This window comes from Cottoperca gobio, chromosome 13 (genome assembly GCF_900634415.1).
Source record: "Cottoperca gobio chromosome 13, fCotGob3.1, whole genome shotgun sequence".
NCBI lineage: Eukaryota > Metazoa > Chordata > Actinopteri > Perciformes > Bovichtidae > Cottoperca > Cottoperca gobio.
In genome coordinates, this window is record NC_041367.1 from 26,860,812 (window position 1) to 26,884,054 (window position 23,243).

Consider the following 23,243-nt stretch of genomic DNA (forward strand, 5'->3'; position numbering starts at 1 on the left):
TGAGCTTGACCTGCAGATAAAAACATTTAATCCTCTTCAGACAAGTGTTCTTAATTCCATATACTCAAGTTAGATAGAATTGCTGTGAACACTGAGTTTGTTAACAAGAGTTAGGCTGGACTGATTGCAAGTGTGTGATTCCTGTGTAGTCTGACTCATTCCTACCAGTCTGTTGGTTACACATAGTCTAAAGTCCTGTTTGTTGTCACACAAGCCTTAGCATCAGACATCACACCCTTAAAACCAGGGTTCAAGACATTAAATATGACTTGTTGTCATGAATTAGTCTGAACCCTCTATGAATCCAGTCCAGGAGCTGGACCTGGGGTGGATTTGTGAGTAATAAAAAAGGGTCGTCCCCACACAGCCTTGGTCTAAGACAGGGGTGTCAAACATCCGGCCCGCAGGATGACTTTGCAAAGTGTAAAAAATAGTTGTTTTGATCATAAAGTAAAAGCCTTTGTAGATACACTGTGATCAGTAAGTTGTAATGCACATGTGTAAATGATAAACTAATAATATTGTTGAAATTGTACCTTTGTTTTCTTAAGAAATTTCAGGTTGTTCATAATGTTTAATAAAAAGATTACGTTTGAACATTTTCAGAATGTACTTGTACTTTTCTGCACTAAACCGAAGGGAACTTGAAATCAAATTGTGCTGCATGTGGCCTCTGAACTAAAATGAGTTTGACACCCCTGGTCTAAGAGGTCTATATTTACCTTCTAGATGGGGACTCAGACAAGACATTCATTTATTCTGAAGAGCCCAACCATGAGGGCACATATTAGCCACATGTTGCTGCTGTTCCCATTCTTACTTTCCGGTCTTAGACTGGATGTAGAAAAAGGAGGTCAAACACACACCCTTTCAAGGCAAGTTGTTTTTGATCGTTGTATTTATTGTAATTATTTATGATGGATTTTTAATTTGTTTGACAGTTTCATTAATATGCAGTCCTGAATGTTTTCCTGTTTGTCCTGCTGCACTATGACGTCACCTACTTTAGTTCCTAACAACTTTTGTTATAAAAAGGACAATAAGTTAACCAACAACAACCAACTCAAGCTAGCTTCCTACAGCAGCCATATGCTATCTGCATGGCCTATTGTTTTAAAATCAAACATTGCAAAGCTGCAATGCAGCACAAGACAAATTCCATGAGAGGCAAAGGCTCATCAGCCACCCACACACGCAGTCTTGTCCTCTATGACACAGGATGTTCAAGAAAGCTATTACACAGACAATAATATTATCCTGTTTGATTGGCGGACACATTGCATTGCTGGATGACGTAACATAGTGACAGAAGCCAAGCTAGGTTCAACTGCTCAGTGCTAACGCACTGGTCTCATTGAGATGAAGGAGAAGGCAGCACTAATGTCTGTCTGAAACAATGAAGGCCTTTATATTGAAACAACTGATGAATAATGTAGCCTTTTTTTGAACAAAGACATTTTAATCAATAATTTATTTTGCAACAATACATTCACAGACACAGACATCACATTCCCTTCCTCATCAGTCAGCTTCAGAACCTCATTTCTCTTCCTCCAGAAGAAAATCCCAGGAGAAAAGGTCAGGAAGTGGCCCATTTGTTCCAAAGCAAATTCCACAAATGCCAGAGTGAGACCTAAAGGGAGAAGCCTGCTTCCCGTTTGTGTCCAGTCCGCCTGTTAAGACAAGTGAAGATGGCTTCTTGCTACTTTAACCTCCACTCTATCCCACGCTCCAGCCTCCCCTCTCCTTCCAGGCCCCTTCAATCTGGACTCCTCCTGCAACTTTCAGATAGTTTGTGGCAAAAGTCTCCAACTCCAGCAGATTTACAATCTAAAAAGTGTGTTTAACTATTTCCACACTGCATACTATCCCAATTAGCAGACTTAATATTGTGTGGTTAGAAGAATATATAAATATCATATTTAGCTAAGCCAGTTTCCTGAGCAATAATTCACACAGCACGTGTTTTTATCATAGGAAGAATGAGAATGATTAGCACAACACATTTCATCCTTTAAATATAAGTTCACATCATTAGTAACTCCAGCTTCAACGCACCTTTTGTTTTTGGGCGGAGGGTTTGAATTTGAGACAAAATATGAAAAGAAAAGGCAATATGCAACAAGACACCTGTCCGAATTCAAACCCAGGACAATGCATCTCTGCATCAACTGCTAACCCTAAAAGCATATTTCAATAAGACCATAAAAACATTGAAAATGCTCTTCAGCAGCTGTGCTGAACTCCAGAGTGTCCCATCTGCACATAAAGATTATACACATCAAGTCTGCTATATTGCTATACTGTGCTCAAGTGCATTAGTTCAGCTTCACCTCACACTTAATACATCACAGTAATTCCCAGTATGTCATCTGAATTCTTAGGTGGGACAGTTTCCATATTCGAAAACCAAATGTTATCAATCTGGGTCTACACAGACTGATGATGGAGAGGTTTGGGATGCATTTCACATGACAGCAACTTCCCAGGTCGAGTCACCACCAGCACCCATCTTTCTCCCTGTGGTTGCTGGCTTACCATACTGTTAAATACCAAATAAAAAGGCAGAAAATGCTAAAAATCAAAATCATGAAGTAGTACAACGAGTCAGCAAACCTTTCCCACCAGATTGATTAAAACCAGAGGAATTTGTTTGAACATGTAGTCGCTCAACTTCTTGTATCCGAGCTTAAGTTACTGTATCTGTGCATGCTTTACTTACAAGAATCCTAAAAGGAAATGTACCACTGATAGTCAACAGTAACTTGGGGAGACTATTACATAACTGAACAATGGAACATTTAAAGTGTTTCACTCCTGCTGCCATCAAGGTGCTAACACTTTGGGAAGGTAGTTTGAGTAAAGTCTGGAAACTTTCAGCACAAGAAGCAGAGTTTGAGAGGGTCTGAATAAAAGTGGAAGCATGTTAAGTCACAATTGCTTCCTGAGTGGGTCGAAATAACTGTGCCAAAGTTAACAGGCACTATTGAGGGTACACTATGGTGAACAGCAGAGAGGGAGAGGGAGAAAGAAAGAGCAAGAAAATATGGCTCTGCTGTAAAGTGTCTACTACTACTACTACTACTACTACTACTGGATAACAGTCACTGCAAACACGGCCACGGCATTAGATTTAAAATAGATTCAACTGCTGCAATATTTGAATGAATCAGACAGTTCCCACAAATGACCTGAAGAACTCTGGGTGGTTGGTTGTTATTCTGCCTGTCTGTTTATATTATATTAAACATCGATTAAATCCTAAATACTGAATTCAAACGAATCAATCTGTTTCTAGACAGCATACAGGAATAACAGCAGGAATAGGAACGAGCCAGAAGGCAGGAGCTAAGGCTCCATGAAGGAGCAACAACCTACAGAGTGAAGTTGGTCTTAATGGTCACAGACAGTGAAGGCAGTACACAGGAATGAAGCTGAGGACAATCAGGCCCAGTGAGCTTTGGCCTGTTTGTGTTAACAGCGCTGAATGCTGCACATCAGGTTTTGCTGGCGCTGGAGGAGGCCTCTGCTCAGGGAATGCTCAGCTTCTCTACATGACTCCAGCTGTGCTGCACTGACGCAGCGCTGCCACAAATTTCACTATAACTACGCTCCTATAGGTTATATCTTTATTATGGTGCTTTTCTTAATCTATTTTTTCATTTAAAATTTGAATCTATATCATTACTATATTTTAGGTGTTTGTACAAGGACACCAGTCATTTTAAAGAAACAGCAGGCCAACTTAAAAGTACTCCTATCACTCAATTCTCAAAAATGATCAGTGGATAAGATTTAGTGTGCCCCTGGCCGAAGCTAAGCATGACCCTGAAATGGTCTTATTTGTTGGTTTAGGGGGGAAATGTCTCCTCCTTTCCTAAGACATCCCAGTGCTTTTCTTAGAATATCCTGCTCATAGCTAAAGGAGTATGTGCATCCTGTCTGCTCCCAAACCTTCATTAAGTCTTACTGTGTTCATGTGTGTGTGGAAGACTGCTGGCACCAGCAGAGATGGACGGACACAGTGCAGAGTGACGTGTTGTCAAGCCCAATCCTTCTTATTTTAGAGTTACATTATTTTCTATTAGTTATGATAACAGAGTCCTCACCAAAGCCATTGATGAGATCTGGGTTCACTCACTCTCTCACACACATACACACACAAGGAAATAATAACCGATAAATACTACATTAAATCATACTACCGGTTTTCCAGAGACCACAGTGACACAGTACTTGTTTCGTCCGACCAACAGTCCAAGACTAAAATACTGTGAATACTCCATGTAAGACACACAGCCTGGGCTGAACACTGGGAAAGCATAAAGAACACTCGGCTCTGGACTTTGTATGAGAGTGCTAAAGTGGACTGTAAAATGTAATAATTTCACAACACAAAGTTAGCCAGAAACCTTGGCTCTACTTTCCTCCAACAAGCACAGAGTATCCCACTCATTTCCTAGACTATGGTGTCCCTCCACACTTTCATAATGAACCGAAAATATTTGTACACTTCAACAGATTTCCTCCCCAGCAGGATGAGACCCCCTGCTCCTGCCACCTCCCGTGGCGAACTGTACTCAGTGCGTCTACCATGCTTTATGGGTGTGAATATTTCTTACCTCGTCTTCACCATTCATTTAAATTCAAAAGCGTTTATTGTCATATGCAGTTAAAAACAACATTCTAAATTTGTCTTTCACTCTGAACACTGTATGCAAGGAAGCATGATGGGTCAAATGGGGCAAGGCGGTGAGGATTTCTAGTTCTCTCCTCTCCTTCGCTGTGTGTCTGACTAAGTGTGTGTGCACGTGAGTGTGTGTGTGTCGCGAGCGAAACCTCGCCCTTCGCGAAACAGAGCAGAGGAGAGAATGTGAATGCGCAAAGTAGACAGTAGCCCCCCCAAGACAATGGTAAGGGAAACACTGAACAGCATACAATAACATTTGATGTTTAATTAAATTTCAGTTGGACTTTAAGCTTTCAAGGCTAGAGTTGTCATTCTTGCAATTAAGTAATTTAAGGGTTCTTTAAACAACATTCGCTCTGCACTGCGCTCATATGGCGGTTACCCCTGATGACGGGGTGGCGTCACGAAAACGTAAAGCTCACCCTCCGGTTAGGGCTGTTAGCAAAATGTTATCAAATTTGCTTTGTTAAGCAAAGGCAAGAGTGGAAACTCATAAGACCACCTCATTAAGTCTTGAAGGTTTCTTTTCAATCCAATATAGGCATATATAGTTAGCAGGACACCTTGACTTTACCGGCATTCAGCAAGCATCACCTTCTAAATTATGATCAGACACTGAGATACGATGTCTTAGAAACAGCTTGTCAATAAAGCAGAGCTGCAACCCTGAAAATTTGGGACATTGCTGTGTTTCTGCAAAAGCATCCTGAAACTGGGCACAAAAACTGAGAAAACATTAAAAGATTTTAGATTAGAAGACTGTCAACCTACCAACATATGGAAAGAGAGTGCAACAGTTTGTACATATAAAGTGGAAGAGCTGCTTACATGTCTGGCCTCCCTGCGCAGCCCCTCGGTGTTCCTCAGCCAGCAGCGGCTCAGCTCGCTCAGCTCCAGGATGGGCTGCACCTTCAGCCTCACCGTGTCCCCGGACTGACGGATCATCTCCACTATCTCGTCCCGGCTCTTGTTCTCCACATTGCGTCCGTTTATCTCCACCAGCCTGTCGCCAGGTACCAGGCCCAGCGCCAGGTCCTTAGTGCCAGCTCCAGGCTCTGCAAAGTGGACAACACGCCTGTACACTCCTCCGTCAGGACTGCGGTCCAGCATAGTGGTGCGACGCAAAGAAAATCCAAAGTCGCCAGTCTTGCGCCGTTGGAGCTCCAGCTCACGTATTTCTGGTACACTCGGTGCAACCACAGCAGGCAGCTGGAGCTCTGCAGGGAAGGTCTTGTCGACCACTTCGGGGATGCAGACTTTTTTGGTGGCCGGTGCAGCTTCAGTCTGCTGCTTCAGGCTGTGCTTGCGGAGCATGCTGAAAACTTTGCTCTCCACTTGCGGGGAAGGGGCAGCAGAGTTCTGGCCCGAGGGAGTGGAGCCCTCTGAAGGGCTCTCCTCTTTACTCCTCTGGGAAAAGGAGAAGCGTTTCATCATCTGACCCACCTGCGAGGAGTTTGTCTTGGCAAGTGAACCAAAGTGAGCCACGCGATCACGTACTGAGCCGCGATGTCCGTCCTGTCCTCCTCCGCCCTCACCCTTCAGGTCATCAGTGGAGCTGGCAGCACTCAGCTGATCTTCCAGAACCATGCTGCTTCGGTTGCTCAAGCCGTCCGATTCAATGTCAGTGAGGGTGAGCTCGTTGCTGCTGGCCACTTTGATGGGAATGGGGTTGGAGATCTCCAGTTTGGTCTTGGACTCACGCTTGGACTCTCTCTTCAGGTTGAAGAAACCCCGCCGCATGCTCATCTCTTCCAGGCTGCGCAGCTCTGCTGCAGACATCCTCTCCTTTTTGTCTTTCTTCTCCTTCCTACTCCCTTCCCTCTCCTTATCCTTTTTCATCAGATTAAACATGGTGACAAACTAAACGCTGCGTTTGAGTCCACCGTGGCTATATTTTCCCTACAGAGCTGGAGGTCCAGTTCAAAGATGCTTGTGTTGTGACCAACATGGACGAATCCCCTGGGGAAAGACACAGGGACAGCAAACTGTGTCAAACTTACAAAATCCTAAATATACATTTTTAAAATGCTGTTGATTATCATGTGAAGCTGGACAGGGCTGACAAAAATAGAAATATATAATAAATAAATAAAAATATGCCTTTTATATTATTGATGTGACAATATTCTGGGGATGACTTTTAGGGTTTTCAAAATAAGTTTTACTTTAATCAGTAGCATATTAATATACGATGATTTATTGATAATTTATCTTAGCTGAAACAGTCACATAGGTCTAGAAAATTATTTCTTTCAACTTGAATGCTATCTTAAGTCAAAACATAACAGCATCTAAGATATATCATACTAACACATAAACCAAATCCCAAATGTCTCTACTAATCTACACAAAATTATTCAAATGTCTTATTATTAATAGGTATAAAATCATATTGTTGTACAAATAATTATACATTGTTACAAAAAGACATAATATTACCAAAAACAAGGTCTCCCCATTGATTTGCAACACTGTCCAAAATACGCTACCCAGAAATATTAGAAGAATAGCTACCATTGTATAAACAGTATGGCATGTTGTCTGACGGTACACAAATGTATATTGTCTAATAGTATATATTGTTATCTTGCCCAACCTTATAAGCGAAATATGGCAAACATACTTCTGTCCAAGCTTTTTGAATGGGAGGTTTTGCTGCTTTTCTCGATTTGATATAATTGAAAGCAATATGTAAATGTTTTGCATGTTCTTTGTCCAAAACAAACTATTTGAAAGAACTCACCATGGTCTATTTTTCACTATTTGCTTATATTTAAATATACACTTGAGAACTTAACATCAGCGATATTGGTGAGGTGCCTGTGCAGAGCCCAAAGAATATTAAAGATAATACCCCCCTATCCCCAGCCTGTTCACCCTGCTGCTGTCTGGCAAGACAAAGACGTATCTGCTGGTGTACCACTGGACGACAGAGCAGCTTCTTTCCTCCTCAGCTCCAACTCATCCTCTACACCCCACCATAAAAAATTGCTTTCTTTTTTCCGGTGTGGGAAAGAGAGGGACAACTGCATTTTGTTGAGTTACCCAGCATTGTACAATGAAAAAGATTACCCTTGAACCCAAAATCAGAAATTGTATTAATTACAATTACATATTATCATAATAATATAATAACAATGCATTGCCCAGTTCTAGTTCCTGAATATCCTACTTCCCACTAGCAACTGGCTATTGTTTTTCTATAGATTATAATATATTATTTTGCAACAACCAAAGTCTCACAGCATGTTGTAACTGTGCACGTATGGATGGCCCTGTAAAACACAGACCTACATCACTCTTACACTACAGAGGCCCATTGGAGGAGCTTGGCAGGACCAAAACACATTCCTGGCCTTATTTTTTTACAGGGTCTCTCCAAACCCTCAAATATCAGAACTCTTCCTGCCACAAAGTGACAGGAGCAGACGGTCCTCGTTAGCTGCTGAGTGACACACAGACCCCTCTCCCCAGGGCAGACCAGGCTGGACTCCCACACAAACTTTCATCACGGCATGCTGGGCATTAGGGATACTCTGTAGTCCCAGCGGGAAGGTAGCACAGCCACCCATCACAGAGATAATAGTAACATAGTAAAAGCAAAGTGCTCTGGTAGCTGAAACAATACGACTCGGAGCCTCAGAATCAAGTTGACATTTTACAGTGATGTCCAACAAACAAATAAACCAGAACACCAAAGAGTTTTCTCAAAGGTCCTTTTCAGTCATTAACTCAGTTATCTTTAACTCTAGGCAGGTCCACCGTGAATGAACAGCTTTTGAGTAGACAGCATCACAGTGTATATATTAACCAATAACCAGAGCTAGGGAACATTAAACAGCTAACTGTGCTGCTGGTTTAAGCTCTCTCCTGTTTGTCTAATCGCTGCTGAGGTTGAAACGATGTTAACAGCTGGCACACTAACGTAGTCAAAGCCACATTGATTAACCCCACTCCGCTTTCAATGTGAAGTCAGGGGACAAAAAGCATGACAGGGCTAAAATAGGTGTAGCTTTTCGGCTACATTAGCTAGCTGAGCTGCCGTTTCGTAGGTGGGGGTAACGTTACCTAATAACAACAAATATTTCCTTTTTTATTCAACCGCAGACAGAAAAAAAACTCCAAAATTACAAGCCAACAGTAATTAATGGAGATGTACTGTAACTTTCCGGGGAGCCAACTAGCTAGCTAAATAGCTTGATTGGCTCAAGCCACAGCCTCAGTTCTTTTTTTGGTGAAACAAACCCTGGAACAAGAACAACACATCGGGATCCTGTGAAAATAATCCAGTCAGCCTGCCTGCCTCAACACCGCTGTGTTCAAACAACAAGTGCCCACACACACATGTTCATTTTAAGAAGAAGTACTCACTGTTCTCCAGTACAGCTATGGAGCACCGCTGGTGCCTTGTTTCTGGGTGCAGCTCGGTTCGTCAGGAACAGAAGCCGAAGACTGGCTTTCAGCTAACGTTATCATAGCCGGCTGCTCCCACTCCCAGCCCTGCTCTAAGGGCTCACTGCAGCGGCTAGATGCGGTCAGACAGCCCCCCCTGTTGGACAAACAGTGGAGCTACAGACGGACTGTGGACAGCCATCGTGGGGACAGGATCCACACAGACCATGGTAGCTCAGGTCAGGATAAAAGGTAATAGTGTCGCTATGTCGCAGAAAAATATTACTCAACAATGAAAGAATAACACAAATAATGCTTATATGAACTGGCCACTTTATAAAGAACACCTTATGTAGAATTGATAATGGGTCTAACACTATATTTTGAAATATAACAATGACATGATCGTGAATAAGAAAGAAGTGATCACTTGTAGACTATTTTCAGACATATAACTTCCACAATTTCTTATTCCTATTCCACAGAAACACAGAAACGAGGTTAAAATGTATAAGTTACTCAATAGAATTTAAGATTTGCAGTGTAAGGCAATCAGTAGCCTAGGGACCCCTTTTCTGTCATTGAATAAACTGACGGCCCCTGACTAAGTGACTAAGTTTATGGATATTTCATACTATATTCAATGCATAACAACAGTACAGATTAACTCATAAACTGTACAATTAACCTAAATAGTGAACGAAATAACTGCGAGAAGTTTGTGATTTGGATGAATTTTGAGCAGATTATTTCCTGTGAATATTGTATCAGAGATGAGTTATTTTTAGGGACTTTTAATACAATTCTCTGTCTGTATTGTGTTTTAGTTTTTTCTAAACTTTAATATATGATTAATAGGCTCTTTTTATGACAAATTGTGCAGACCTGCATGGTCCCCAGAGGACGAATCCTGATCACTTTAGGGATCTCTTGAACTTCCCTGCAGCCCCACCTGAAGGTCAATCATGTATTCTTTTAAATATGTGTTGGCTCAAAATTTAGTTTAAACATTTGTGGTTCATAAGACTTTGGTGACCCCCTGACTTTCCCTCACCAGGAGGTGGACTTTGAGCCATGTATGTAAACAACTATTGGATAGCTTGTCATGGCATTTGTGCAAACATTCATGTTCCCTTCAGAGTGAATTATATCCCTTAATCTTTCCTCTAGTCTGTGCCATCATCAGGTCAAAATGTCCAATACTTTGGTTTGTGCAAAAAAACCTGCAAAACTAAAAACATATTGTGTTTATAGCTTTATTATTAGTTATTTTGTTTTGCCTTGTATTGATAGCACAGCTGAAAATAGAAAAGGGGGAGAGAGGGGACGACATGCAGCACAGGCCTTAGTATATGGGCGCTCCATGTTTACAGCTTGTTTAACATTTTGTTACCTACAGAAGTTCATGTTATGGACTTTTATCTAATCATGTTCCAGCAGGGAATAATTCATCACACCATAACACATGTTGCCACACTATCATTTTATTTGAATGCACAAACACAATGTTTACACAATTAAGAGGAAGTTGTATTTTACAACAGTATTCATTGTTTTAGAGACTCTCAGTGAGACAAATCTTCAGTTGGACATTTTTACTTTGTCAGCTGCATTCAGTCTGTTATTATGGGTTATGATTGCATATAATAATATCAATTATTTGTGGTATGAATACACAGGAGGTAAATATAAAGTATCCAGTAAATATCAATTAGCATGCATTCATTAATGAATGCACTGGTTGTTGTCAGGGCAACCATGTTGTATGTAATATGTGAGAGCAGCCACAGGTGGTGGATCTACAACGTCACAGAGGTCAGACTGATGTCTCCATCGATCTCCAGGGTGCCGATGTGTTGGAGGGGAGTGAAACGATGCGCGTAGGTGTGGGTCTGCATCCCATTGGCCACAATCCTGAAGGAGTGATTCTCACAACATATAGTCAACTGAAAGAAGAAAAAAAGGGCCTTTTGCAATCACTTGATTTCTAAATGAATAGTCAGATTTCTTACTTTGTGCTCAGAATTGTGAACTCTCAAAATGACCGACGTCATTTCAATTTCACAATTCAGAGATCTACTGTAGAATTCAGAGATTGAACGTCTTTATATGTTTTACATGGTCCGAATATGTGGAGGAAAAAATGTTACCCTTGCACAATGATCTTTTGAGAGCTAGTTTAACTGTGCACTTTGCTCAAGTGATTGTGATTATTTTACTATTATATTGTTATTTTCAGTTTGAACAGTTATATTATTGTTTTTACTTTTGCTTTATTTATCTGTTTTTATTGTATTGTGAAGCACTTTTGTAACAACTGCTTTGTAAGGGGCTTTATAAATAAATGAGGATACAATGATGTGTACAAACTGCTGTTCTAAAGGCAGGGCCATTACCAGTGACATTCCACCTGCTCAGTGTGTGAGATCAGTGTTTGCAGTGGTACCGTGAAAGGCTTCCCCTGGTGGAAGGGCATCCCTCCGCCGCGCTCCTCAGCGCCCCACTGCTCCCCCTGCTTGGTGTTTCGAACCACAGAGTTCTCGTTGAAGCGTGGATTGTAATGCAGAGCGATGCCAGAGGGATGGCGAAGATTCACACTGAACCTGTGAGGGAACAGAGTACAACATGGCAATGGGCCTCCTGCATGGATGCTTTCTTAGATTCAAGTCTTTAAAGGGGAACTGCACCAAGTTTACAGATAAAGGTCACTTTACAGCAGGGGTGCCCACACTTGTTTGGCTTGTGACCAGGTCAAAGTGATCTACCTGTATTAATAAATGCTGGTGCTGTCTGAGGTCCATGCGCTCAAGGGGGGGGGGGTCTACCGGGAGGGGTCTATCGCGATCGACCTTTTGGGCACCCCTGGTTTACAGGAACGACTACTTAAAACCCTGTTGTGAATTCTATGAAACTTTTTAAATATGTACGATGTGCCTGAACAGCTGCGATGTATCTTGAGGCACTGGTATACTTAGTTTTTTTATATTGCAATATCTATCTGTACTTGACATGGTACATTATCTGGAAAATCTGACAAAACAAGATACTTCATAACATTGGTGCCAAAATCATATAATGATTTAATATTGCATACAAAGCATTCCTTCTCATTGATTTGCAACATTGCCTCCAATGGGCTGATATACCCAGAGATGATAAAGGGTATAGGAGGTATGACAGAATCTCTGACAAATACAACATTTAACACCTTTCCTCTCATAGTATGTGTTGTGTAATAAACTGCACACATAGAAGTACCAAACTCTGAGTTCAACCCCATCACATATCTGCCAAGACAGGAATGTGAGTTGAAGAGTTTAAGTTGTTATCAGAATGAGGAAGTAGCAGTCACTTCCTGTTGAGAGAACAAACCCTGCCACAGAGAAACTGAACACAAGGCACAGTTCCTCCACCAAGAGTCAGTCATAAGTCACAAGCAGGGTGAAGCAGCTCCACCACTTTCTGAGGTTCATGCAGGTCAAATACTACCATCACCCTGTCAGACAATCCACAACATGTATCCCTTAAAGCCTGGGTAGTACATTACACCGGCTTCATAACTCTAGTTGCAGTTGCAGTCAAAGGGGAAGTTTAACAGTTCATGTCTCCTCATTTACGGCAGACATGAATCCGCAGGCCGCCGTTTCATTTCCGTGGGTGGCCCAATGTAAACATGATAGGCAGCAACGGCACGTGAATGTATTGATCAGGCTGATTATATAATTATAAGCACAGCCTCCCTATCTATACGTAGCGTGCATGTTTCAATTTTCCCTGATCTAGTTGCAGACAGTTATTATGCAACAGTTAATTAAGTTAAAGAACATATTATTCAGGCCTACACTCAAAACGCTCAGAGGTAAGCCTCGACAAAATGACATGGCGACGCTGATGCTGTGCCCACAATGAAAACATGATATTACATATGCTGATGTTGAGAGATGGTTGAATACAAAAGAACCATTTGGATAAAGCACATTCATTAACAACAATACTGGCAATAATAAATCACAACCTAAAAAAAGAAAAAGATAATAACAATAATAATGCTGATTTCTCCTGGGGCCAAATTCCTGGCAATTGCTTGGCCCCCTGTAGCCCGCCATTAAGTCTTAGTCTGCTCGTTTGATTATCATGTCATCACCAGATGTGAAAATAGGGAACTGCTGAAACTTTGGATCCAAGAGAGGTTACTCCCACATAAAAAATTTCGGTCATGATTTGTACTGCCACTGAGGGGAGACCTCACGTCAATATATTTACACTCACTATTCCTTTGCTTCTCTGTACTAAGATATTGCTGCGATATTCTGATGGTTCAGTTTACTCAGTTCTGAAGATTGTTCACTGACTGAACACCTCTATGGCCCAAACATATAACCTAGCATGCAGTCAGACGACCTCAGAGGAATTGTGCCATATGGATAAAGTCAGCCTGTGGTTGTCGACCACTGACCATCCTGTCTGCTCTGGGTATTCTGTGACTAAGGATATATTCTGAAGACTTGACTCAATATTTTATGTTTCTTATTTGTTCAATAAGATAGTTGTTATACTGAACCTCAAAATAAAAGTTAAATAAATATCAAACTTCACATAAGTAATTATGTATAATAAAAAAAGCTTTAACGGTAACGCTTTTAGCAGCAGATCAGTCCAGGCCAGTTGTAGGGTCTCTGTGTAGGTCAGGGGGGCAGGGGGGCTCTGTGTGCCCATTGATATTCCAGACAATTTCCCCAGTGCTCTGTTAGAGTTGTCCAGTTGAGTACAAACAACTAGAGTAGATTTTAGTTAGCTCTAGACGTGGAGAAGTGTCAGACATGGCTGGACCTCAGACTGCAGCTAATTACAATCAGTGTGTACTTATGTTAATCTGTACTGTATTTTGTGTCTTTTACTGGGTTTCTTTTATTCCTCATTTTTCAACTACTCTATGTACACAATGGTCAGTGTTGCGGTGTAGTGTTGTGTTGTTTCATTGATAATCAGGTCAGACCTCGTGGCCCAGGGGTTAACAGTCCCCTGGATAGTGATGGTCCTGCCACATTTGAATCCACCTCTGATGACGTTGTTGTATGGAACAGCCTGTACAGAGATGGAACGGGAACATTAGTAATATAATATAATGTACGAGCGGATTCAAACTCTGTTTAATGCTCAGTGCTCAAACATCAAAGTTGATGGACAATGTTTCCCTGATGTTGAAAGTTAAAGATGTGCTAGATAATTCAACATTGTTTTGTGTGTTTACAGTCCTCCTGCACTACATGAATGCACTACTGTTTTTGTTTTGTCATGTTTTTCTTGTGCAGCAAATGAAACCAAAACGATCTACTGTACATGGCCAGATAGCTCTAGAATTAAATGGAAATCATGTTGTATACACTGCCCCTTTAACTTAACCAACAAGGTTTGTTCTGCCTGATACTCACAGGCACTGCAGGAGGGAATACTGGCTGCGAGGGGAATCCAGGATAGGGTGGATACCCCGGAAAAGACGGGAAGGAAGCCTGAGTGGGATAGGCTACATGTGAAGCGAATGCAGGCTGAGCAGGAAATGCTGGCTGCCCAGGAAACACAGAAGGAAAGCACTTTAATCACACTTCTGTAATACTGCTCACCCTACATGTTGATTTATTTATTATTTGTAATTATTTATTATTTGTAACGAGAGCTTTGACATAAAGTACATGAAACACAATGAATGCCAAACTAAACTCTGGTAGCCTCCTCACCATAGAGTTCTGGAAGTCAATGTTGGAAATTTCTACTTTCCCGCCCACTGAGATGGTGTCCACCTGGTGAAAAGCGATACGGTGTCTGTACTCCATAAAGTGGCAGCCATTGACGCTCAGCTGGAGAGAAAATATAGAATTTAATTATGTCTCATTTCTGAGCACAGAAAAATTGTTTGCATGTACATAAAGAATATCTTTCTATAACAAATAGCAACCTGAAAGAGGTGTTTTAATGTGTTAACATCCTTTTTTTTTTACTCCATCAGTTACCATTCTCTGACTGCTTCCACACTTTCCTAGAAACAAATAATCCTATTAATCAGATTGACGACAGTAAATTGTGGCTCATTGTAAAACTCTCAGGTTGAATGAGACTGCAGGCAAACTTGAGAGAGCTCAAACATGAGATCTTATTATGTTTGTGTTTACTTATATTAAAGTATTCTTTGCATGACAATACTTGCTGTACAAAATATAACTTATATTCTTCAAAACCACCTGTTTTGCACACACAACAGAGACACAAAATGTGTAAATATAGTGATGTAAAATCTGCATGGATTAAATTTCAGCAACAGACCTGGTAGGAATCCCGGGACACTGTGATGCTGAGGTTGAAGGTGGAGCCAGCAGAGAAGGGAGAGCTGTGCTTCCTCTCTTCAGAGCCCCAGCTGCCATGCTGTAAGGTGTTGGTAACCACATAAGCAGGGTGGCTGTCATATCGTGGGTTAAAGTGGAAAGCAATGTCCGCATTGGTCCTGGAACCACACTGCAAATTCACATGGAACCTGGAGAAAAAGAGTTCATCATTAATGGTCTACTACAATAAACTCATTGTTTAGCTTTTTATTATAAGAATTGTGTATAAATGGTAAAATTATTTTTTTATGTTGTGAGTTACCTAAATAATGAATAGTAGCAAAGGATCCTAAGGTGTCCTGTGGAGTTTTTGACCACTAATGGCACTGTGGAGCAACGTTTGGATGAGTGGCTCATGATATTTGACATTTCTTGGTCTACATTAGTAGTAATGTGATGAGGAACTAATGTTCTGACGTCAAAGTTTTTTTCACGGCGTAACAGTAAACAAATAATTCCACAATAACGAAGGTGTTCATTCAGACAGACAGTCTGTAGGTTCACAGAACGGACAGCTATTTGACAGGACGAAAAGAAAAATAGGCGATGCCTCAGAGGAGAAGAAGAAAACGTGCTCAGCTGATGGTAATCAAAAGAAAATATGATGAAGCCAATCGTGCTCTGGGGTTCACAGTAACTGCAGTGTTGTGTTAATTAAAGACCTAAAACTAAATCCGAATAGAATAAAATTACACATAAACATAAAGGCAGTATTTTACCAACATTTAAAAACAAAAACATGTTTGTTGTGAGTTATTTTTCTGAAAGACAAATGTCTTTTTGTTAGTTTGTTTTGGTTTGAATGTTGTATGAAATGTTACATTTTGTATTTTCCTGCCATCACATGAACACAGATGAAAAGATGAAAAGATGAGTCTGACCTATCGGCTCCAGGCAGGACTCGTCCACTGATGCTGATGGACTTCCCCTCCTGCAGACCACCATGGATTGATCCGGTGAAGGGGATTCTCTGCAAAGGACAGGACTTCATTCTAACTGCTAATATACTTGTTATTGCTAGTATAAAGCGTCTTCATTTGTGATATTGGTCTATATATATGGGTGGAGATGTTCTCGTGGTCTAGCAGAACAAACAGAACACCAGATGGTTGTGAGTTCAATACCAGGGCTGCCACCATTGTGCCCCTGAGCAAGGTACTTAACCCTGAGATGCTGCAAGGAGACTGTCCCTGTAGTTATTTCACTGTAAGTTGCTCTGGATAAGACCGTCTGCTAAATTACCTGTAATTTATGCTCAACATGCTTCCTACTGTACATAGAGCAGCCTAAGCCTATATCATAATCATATTTTAGTGTACAGGAAATGCACACATCCGAAATAAGTTTTATAGATTTTCATTAAAAACAGCCAAGTGTAATACAGAGTTACCAGCCACTTTCTGTTAGTGAAGACTTTGCTTAGTAAGTTCATTAATGCACTACTGAATTTAACATTAACCCAACATTCATCAATGGTTCTTCGTGCATAACAATATCCGGTAATGTGTGTGCGAAGAACACAATGCTGTGCGTGGAGCTCTGGTCAGCAGCTGCTGTATTCGGAGAAGCTGTTGGAGCTGTTGAAGCTGGTCTCGCTGTGTTTTCCGTGAGACCAACATTTGAGGCTGTGGGTTGATCATTATTATGGGATGCAGCCTCGGTGTGGGCACAATAAACCATCAGCTGTCCACTGTGCGGTGGTGATTCCCTGTTTCTTTGTTGTCCCAGGCTACATTTCTCAAATTCTCTGTATGAATTGAAATGTACTGATAGTATATGGGTGATTCTTCAACTACAGACCATTTTGGTCTGGAACTTCTGAGAAAAAATTAAATGTATTTAGAGAAATGTTTCAATATGTTTATATTTCTACATCCTGTGTATTAACACTTCCTGATAGTGGCTATGCTGAATTTCTTTAAATAATATACAATTTTTGTGATTTTATTAAAACAGTCATATGAAATCATAATTTCCATCCCACCACAAAAAGTTGTTTTAAAAGAAAAAATATTTAATATACCTTGTGTTTTCAAAAAATATTAATTAATGCACAATGTTCCAAACTACAAAACATTTTTAATGTGATTATGTCAATTTGTATGCATTTTTAGTTTAAATATGTGTTGTGATGGGGATGACATTGTGTGACGGAAATGACTGCATTTGTTGGAAATGACAGGTCACAAAAACATTTTAAAGAAAATCTCATGATATGTTAGGATGATAACGTCTGCTTTAGAGCTAGCATTAAATAAACACAAAATAACAATACCAAATGTTGTTTTTCTTATTATTTCTAAATTTAAAGGATATATGAGCTATTTGGAAATTACAAATATTGACCTTGATTTTATCTTATATCACTTCCCTTTATGGAGCTATCTTTGTGCTGCAGTCATGTGCTCTCCTGTCACATGACTATGGCTGTGATCACCAAGTTTAACAACTTTTCTTTAAACTCACCAAATTCACATTTTGCATGGTGTGATGGAAATGACAGAGATCCCAAGGGACAGGTGTTCTTTTTATAAAACAAGACATGAAATACTAATATATCTTACAACACATGATACATTTAATTAAATGGTATCATTTGCACATACAATTAATATTAGGTCAATATTAAATTCAAAACTTAGCAGGTTTGAATATCCAAAATCAGGCCCAGTTTCCTCACTTCTCTCCGAACAGTTACTGCAGAATACCATGAAGCCACTTTACTAGAATACTTGTAATCTGCACGTGCCCTCCTGCCAGGCTCTGGAGCGGGAGCTGCACTATCCCGAGCCGAGCACACATCAACACATCGTTTCTCGGGAAATAAAGAAAGTTTGAATCACTTACTGGGTTATAGAAAGGTGACTGTTGATTAAAAGCCATTGTCCGAAATTGAATTGCGCAGGACTACTGAGCTGTAGGAGTTGTGCTGCGGACTGACGGAAAAACGTTTACAAGTGACGCTTTTATTTCGCAGATAGGTTTCGATTTCCCTACAGTATGTGACGTTTACATAGTAACTTATCCCACAGACCTGAGCCAAGCTTTGAAAAATACGCGAAAAAAGCTTCCATAATGCTTTTTTCTTGAATTGTATAATTTGTATTCCCTGTGTGGGATGTTGGGTTTAAAACAGGTGTGCAATATTTTTTATAGACAAAACATTTCACAATGTGTTTTCACCAAGCGTACATTGTACTCCTGCCAGAGGAAACAACATGCACGCACACACATTCACTAACATGATGCGGTGGCAGAGTGCACACATGTGAGGAAAAGACATACAGCTGTGGCAATATCACAGGCTTTTAACTGAATTAGTCTGATTAGCTTGTGGAACAATTATTAGAGGAAATATCTGCCCATGTGGCTGGACTTAAAAAAATAAGGAAGTGACCAAACTTGAACTTGATACAAAGCAGACAGCTGGTAAACTACAGTGCACTGGAGCTGAGCAATAAACTTTTTCGACAGTACAACTATCATTTTGGGTAGACGTGTAATGAGTAGCTTGACATCATTGTGTTAACATGTCCCTCTTCCAATGTAAGAGTTGATACAGTGCTTACTTTATATTACTTTCCATAATATGTGTGGTAAAATGTGGTAAAATGACCACTGCAGTGCATATTCCCACTTACATGTTCATTAAATGTTAAACAATTCAAACTGGCAGAAGTTTGATGTGTGAGCAATAAGTGACCATTTGTGTGTAAAGAACCCCCTATGTCAGGGGTCGGGAACCTTTTTGGCTCTCAAGGAAATGTATTTCCTTGAGAGCCATATATTTAATAAAATTGAGTTTTAAGTATATCACGTCTCCGAGTACCAACAGAACCCCGCGCCCCCCTCTGATTTTTATTAATTTAATATTCACAACTCACTCTGGGAACCATCACCTTATCGTGGTGGAGAGGTTTGTGTGTCCCTATGAACCTGAGAGCTGTGTTGTCTGGAGCCTAGTGCTCCTGGTAGGGTCTGCCAAGGCAAATTGGTCTCAGGTGAGAGGCCAGACTAAGAATGGTTCAAAAACGACTTCATGAAAGAAAGGGAAAGGAAAGGAGAGACCCTGCCCGGAGGAAGCCCGGGGCCCCCGTCTGGAGCCAGGCCCAGAGGGAGGGCCCGACAGCGAGCGCCTGGTGGCCGGAACTAGTGCGGGAGGTGGATCGCTACCCGTTGGATCTGGTGGGGCTTACCTCCACGCACAGTCTTGGCTCTGGAACCGTACTCCTGGATAGGGGTTGGACTCTATTCTTCTCTGGAGTTGCCCAAGGTGTGAGGCGTCAGGCTGGGGTGGGGATACTCACTAGCCCCCGGCTGAGCGCTGCTACGTTGGAGTCTATCCCGGTGGACGAGAGGGTCGCCTCCCTACGCCTTCGGGTTATGGGGGGGAAAACTCTGACTGTTGTTTGTGCCTATGCCCCAAACCGCAGTTCTGAGTATTCGGCCTTCTTGGAGACCCTGAATGGAGCCCTGCAGGGGGCTCCAGTAGGGGACTCCGTAGTCTTGCTGGGAGACTTCAACGCACACGTGGGAAGCGATGGAGACACCTGGAGAGGCGTGATTGGGAGGAAGGGCCTCCCTGATCTAAACCCGAACGGTCGTTTGTTGTTGGACTTCTGTGCTAGTCATGGAATGGCCATAACAAACACCATGTTCGAACATAAGGATGCTCATAAGTGCACGTGGTACCAGAGCACCCTAGGCCAAAGGTCAATGATCGATTTCGTAATCGTATCATCTGATCTGAGGCCGCATGTTTTGGACACTCGGGTGAAGAGAGGGGCGGAGCTGTCGACTGATCACCATCTGGTGGTGAGTTGGATCAAGGAGTGGGGGAAGACTCTGGACAGACCTGGTAAACCCAAACGGGTAGTGCGGGTGAACTGGGAACGTCTGGAGGAAGCCCCTGTCCTGGGGATCTTTAACTCACACCTCCGGCGGAGCTTTTCAGCCATCCCTGTGGAGGTTGGGGGCATTGAACCTGAGTGGGCGATGTTCAAAACCTCTATTGCTGAAGCTGCGGTAATGAGCTGTGGTCTCAAGGTCTTAGGTGCCTCAAGGGGCGGTAACCCTCGAACACCGTGGTGGACCCCGGTGGTCAGGGAAGCCGTCCGACTGAAGAAAGAGTCCTTCCGGGTTATGTTATCCGGGAGGACTCCGGAAACAGTTGCAGGGTATCGAAGGACTAGAAGGGCGGCAGCTTCTGCCGTGTCAGAGGCAAAGCAGCGGGTGTGGGAGAAGTTCGGAGAAGTTATGGAGAAGGACTTTCGGTCGGCACCAAGGTGCTTCTGGAAAACCATCCGGAACCTCAGGAGGGGGAAGCGAGGAACCATCCAAGCTGTGTACAGCAAGGGTGGGACCCTGCTGACTTTGACTGAGAAGGTTATTGGCCGGTGGAAGGAACACTTTGGAACTCCTGAATCCGACTAACACGCCCTCTATGGTTGAGGCAGAGCTGGAAGCTGATGGGGGATCATCGTCAATTTCCCTGATGGAAGTCACTGAGGTAGTCAAACAACTCCACAGTGGCAAAGCCGCAGGGGTTGATGAGATCCGTCCAGAAATGCTGAAGGCTTTGGGTGTTGAGGGGCTGTCTTGGTTGACACGCCTCGTCAACATTGCGTGGAAGTCTGGGACAGTGCCTAGGGGTTGGCAGACCGGGGTGGCGGTTCCCCTATTTAAAAAGGGGGACCAGAGAGTGTGTGCCAACTACAGAGGTATCACACTTCTCAGCCTCCCTGGTAAAGTCTACTCCAAGGTACTGGAAAGGAGGGTTCGGCCGGTAGTCAAACCTCTGATTGAAGAGGAACAATGCGGATTCCGTCCTGGTCGTGGAACAACAGACCAACTCTTTACTCTTGCAAGGATCCTGGAGGGGGCCTGGGAGTACGCCCATCCGGTCTACATGTGTTTTGTGGATCTGGAGAAGGCGTATGACCAGTTCCCCCGGGTGATACTGTGGGAGGTGCTGCGGGAGTATGGGGTGAGGGGGTCACTTTTGAGGGCCATCCAATCCCTGTACGCCCAAAGCGAGAGTTGTGTCCGGATACTCGGCAGTAAGTTGGACTTGTTTCCCGTGAATGTTGGTCTCCGCCAGGGCTGCGCTTTATCACCAATCCTGTTCGTGATTTTCATGGATAGGATATCGAGGCGTAGTCGTGGAGGAGAGGGGTTGCAGTTTGGAGACCTGAGGATCTCATCGCTGCTCTTTGCAGATGATGTGGTCCTTATGGCATCATCGGTCTGTGACCTTCAACAGTCACTGGATCGGTTCGCAGCCGAGTGTGCAGCAGTTGGGATGAGGATCAGCACCTCCAAATCTGAGGCCATGGCTCTCAGCAGGAAACCGGTGGATTGCCTACTCCGGGTAGGGAATGAGCCATTACCCCAAGTGAAGGAGTTTAATTACCTCGGGGTCTTGTTCGCGAGTGAGGGGACAATGGAGCGAGAGATTGGCCGGAGAATCGGAGCAGCGGGGGCGGTATTACAGTCACTTTACCGCACCGTTGTGACGAAAAGAGAGCTGAGCCAGAAGGCAAAGCTCTCAATATACCGGTCGATCTTCGTTCCTACCCTCACCTATGGTCATGAAGGCTGGGTCATGACCGAAAGAACGAGATCACGGGTACAAGCGGCCGAAATGGGTTTTCTCAGACGGGTGGCTGGCGTCTCCCTTAGAGATAGGGTGAGAAGCTCAGCCATCCGTGAGAGACTCGGAGTAGAGCCGCTGCTCCTTTACGTTGAAAGGAGCCAGTTGAGGTGGTTTCGGGCATCTAGTAAGGATGCCACCTGGGCGCCTCCCTAGGGAGGTGTTCCAGGCACATCCAGCTGGGAGGAGACCCCGAGGATGACCCAGGACTCGGTGGAGAGATTATATCTCCTCACTGGCCTGGGAACGCCTCAGGATCCCCCAGTCGGAGCTGGAGGATGTGGCCCGGAGGAGGGAAGATTGGGGTTCCTTACTGGAGCTGCTGCCCCCGCGACCCGATCCCGGATAAGCGGTAGACGATGGATGGATGGATGGATGGAACTCACTTTTCACATTGAACAGGTTTTATTAAACTAAACGTTTATGTTATTTATCTAATGTATGTGCACGTTTCTGTGTCTACTGCAGGGGTGTCAAACTCAAGGCCACAATTATATCCGGCCCGCGAGAAAATATAATTTCTCTATCATAACTGGCCCGCCGGTTTTGGTAATTAAATCAATGCATGGCACAACCACGGGAAAATACATATTTGAGGAAGTATCTAAATGTGTGAATGAAATGAAGCTGCCATGGGACAAACTGACGGGTCTGACGACAGATGGAGCACCTGCGATGTGATGAAAAGAGCGGATTAGTGCAGAGAACTGTGCAGGTGAGTGAGCTGACGGTGTATCACCGCATCACAAACCAGGAAGCGCTGTGTTGTAAAGCTCTGGAGATGGAACATGAGATGTAAACACCTCCAGTGTAACGACACACTCAAGGCAAAGTGTGACTCTGTGGGCGCTGCATAATTTCCAAGCTTCACCCCCGAAACGATGCCTTAATTTTGGCCCTCTCTGTGATTGAGTTTGACACCCCTGGACTGCTTGCTTTGCTCAGTTTCTCCTCAGCTGTTTCGCGAAGGGCAGGGCTCCGCCCCCCACACACACTCACACACGTGCGCACACTGTTACAGTCAGAGACAGAGTGGAGGAAAGGAGAGGGGAGAACTAAAACAAAATCCGCTGCTAAATGTTTTACTTTATAATGACACAGTATAATTATTTATTACTTGTTAAATATGTTA

General features: G+C 42.8%; 2 protein-coding genes across 9 annotated transcripts in view; both read right to left on the reverse strand.

Moving 5' to 3' along the window:
• LOC115017561 (unconventional myosin-XVIIIa-like) overlaps window positions 1-9,276 on the reverse strand; it is a 15,578-nt gene extending 6,302 nt beyond the window's left edge. Inside the window, exons 1-3 of one of the 4 annotated variants that reach the window (XM_029446128.1) lie at window positions 9,062-9,276; window positions 5,519-6,649; window positions 1,484-2,542 (exon numbers count right to left, since the gene is read on the reverse strand). In XM_029446128.1, coding sequence (XP_029301988.1) covers window positions 2,468-2,542; window positions 5,519-6,541 — 1,098 coding nt within the window. In that variant the 5' untranslated portion in view covers window positions 6,542-6,649; window positions 9,062-9,276 and the 3' untranslated portion in view covers window positions 1,484-2,467. Of the gene's footprint in view, window positions 1-1,483; window positions 2,543-2,586; window positions 5,416-5,518; window positions 6,650-9,061 lie in introns of those variants that run through there. The other 3 variants (XM_029446127.1, XM_029446129.1, XM_029446130.1) reach the window with 3 other exon arrangements.
• A 1,270-nt stretch (window positions 9,277-10,546) lies between these two features.
• LOC115017378 (galectin-9-like) lies at window positions 10,547-18,447 on the reverse strand. 5 transcript variants are annotated; one of them, XM_029445744.1, is made up of 8 exons: window positions 18,307-18,447; window positions 16,341-16,429; window positions 15,401-15,608; window positions 14,818-14,937; window positions 14,515-14,646; window positions 14,079-14,167; window positions 11,529-11,685; window positions 10,547-11,028 (listed from the first exon to the last, which is right to left on the reverse strand). In XM_029445744.1, exons 1-8 carry the CDS (start codon window positions 18,340-18,342, stop codon window positions 10,882-10,884), a joined length of 978 nt encoding a protein of 325 aa, XP_029301604.1. In that variant the 5' UTR covers window positions 18,343-18,447; the 3' UTR covers window positions 10,547-10,881. The 5 variants fall into 5 exon arrangements, with proteins under 5 accessions (XP_029301604.1, XP_029301605.1, XP_029301606.1 ...); XM_029445745.1 differs by having other exon boundaries at window positions 16,341-17,277; window positions 18,307-18,446; XM_029445746.1 differs by having other exon boundaries at window positions 16,341-17,206; window positions 18,307-18,427.
• Window positions 18,448-23,243: the final 4,796 nt, after the last annotated feature.

Bases quoted from the DNA above. Each gene is read 5' to 3' on its own strand.
- LOC115017378 (XM_029445744.1), bottom strand. From the start codon at position 18,342: ATGGCTTTTAATCAACAGTCACCTTTCTATAACCCA. The intron at 14,938-15,400 runs GTCTGTTGCTGA...TTTTCTCTCCAG, and splicing joins TGTCCCGGGATTCCTACCAG to CTGAGCGTCAATGGCTGCCA. The intron at 14,647-14,817 runs GTGAGGAGGCTA...TTTCCTGGGCAG, and splicing joins TTGACTTCCAGAACTCTATG to CCAGCATTTCCTGCTCAGCC.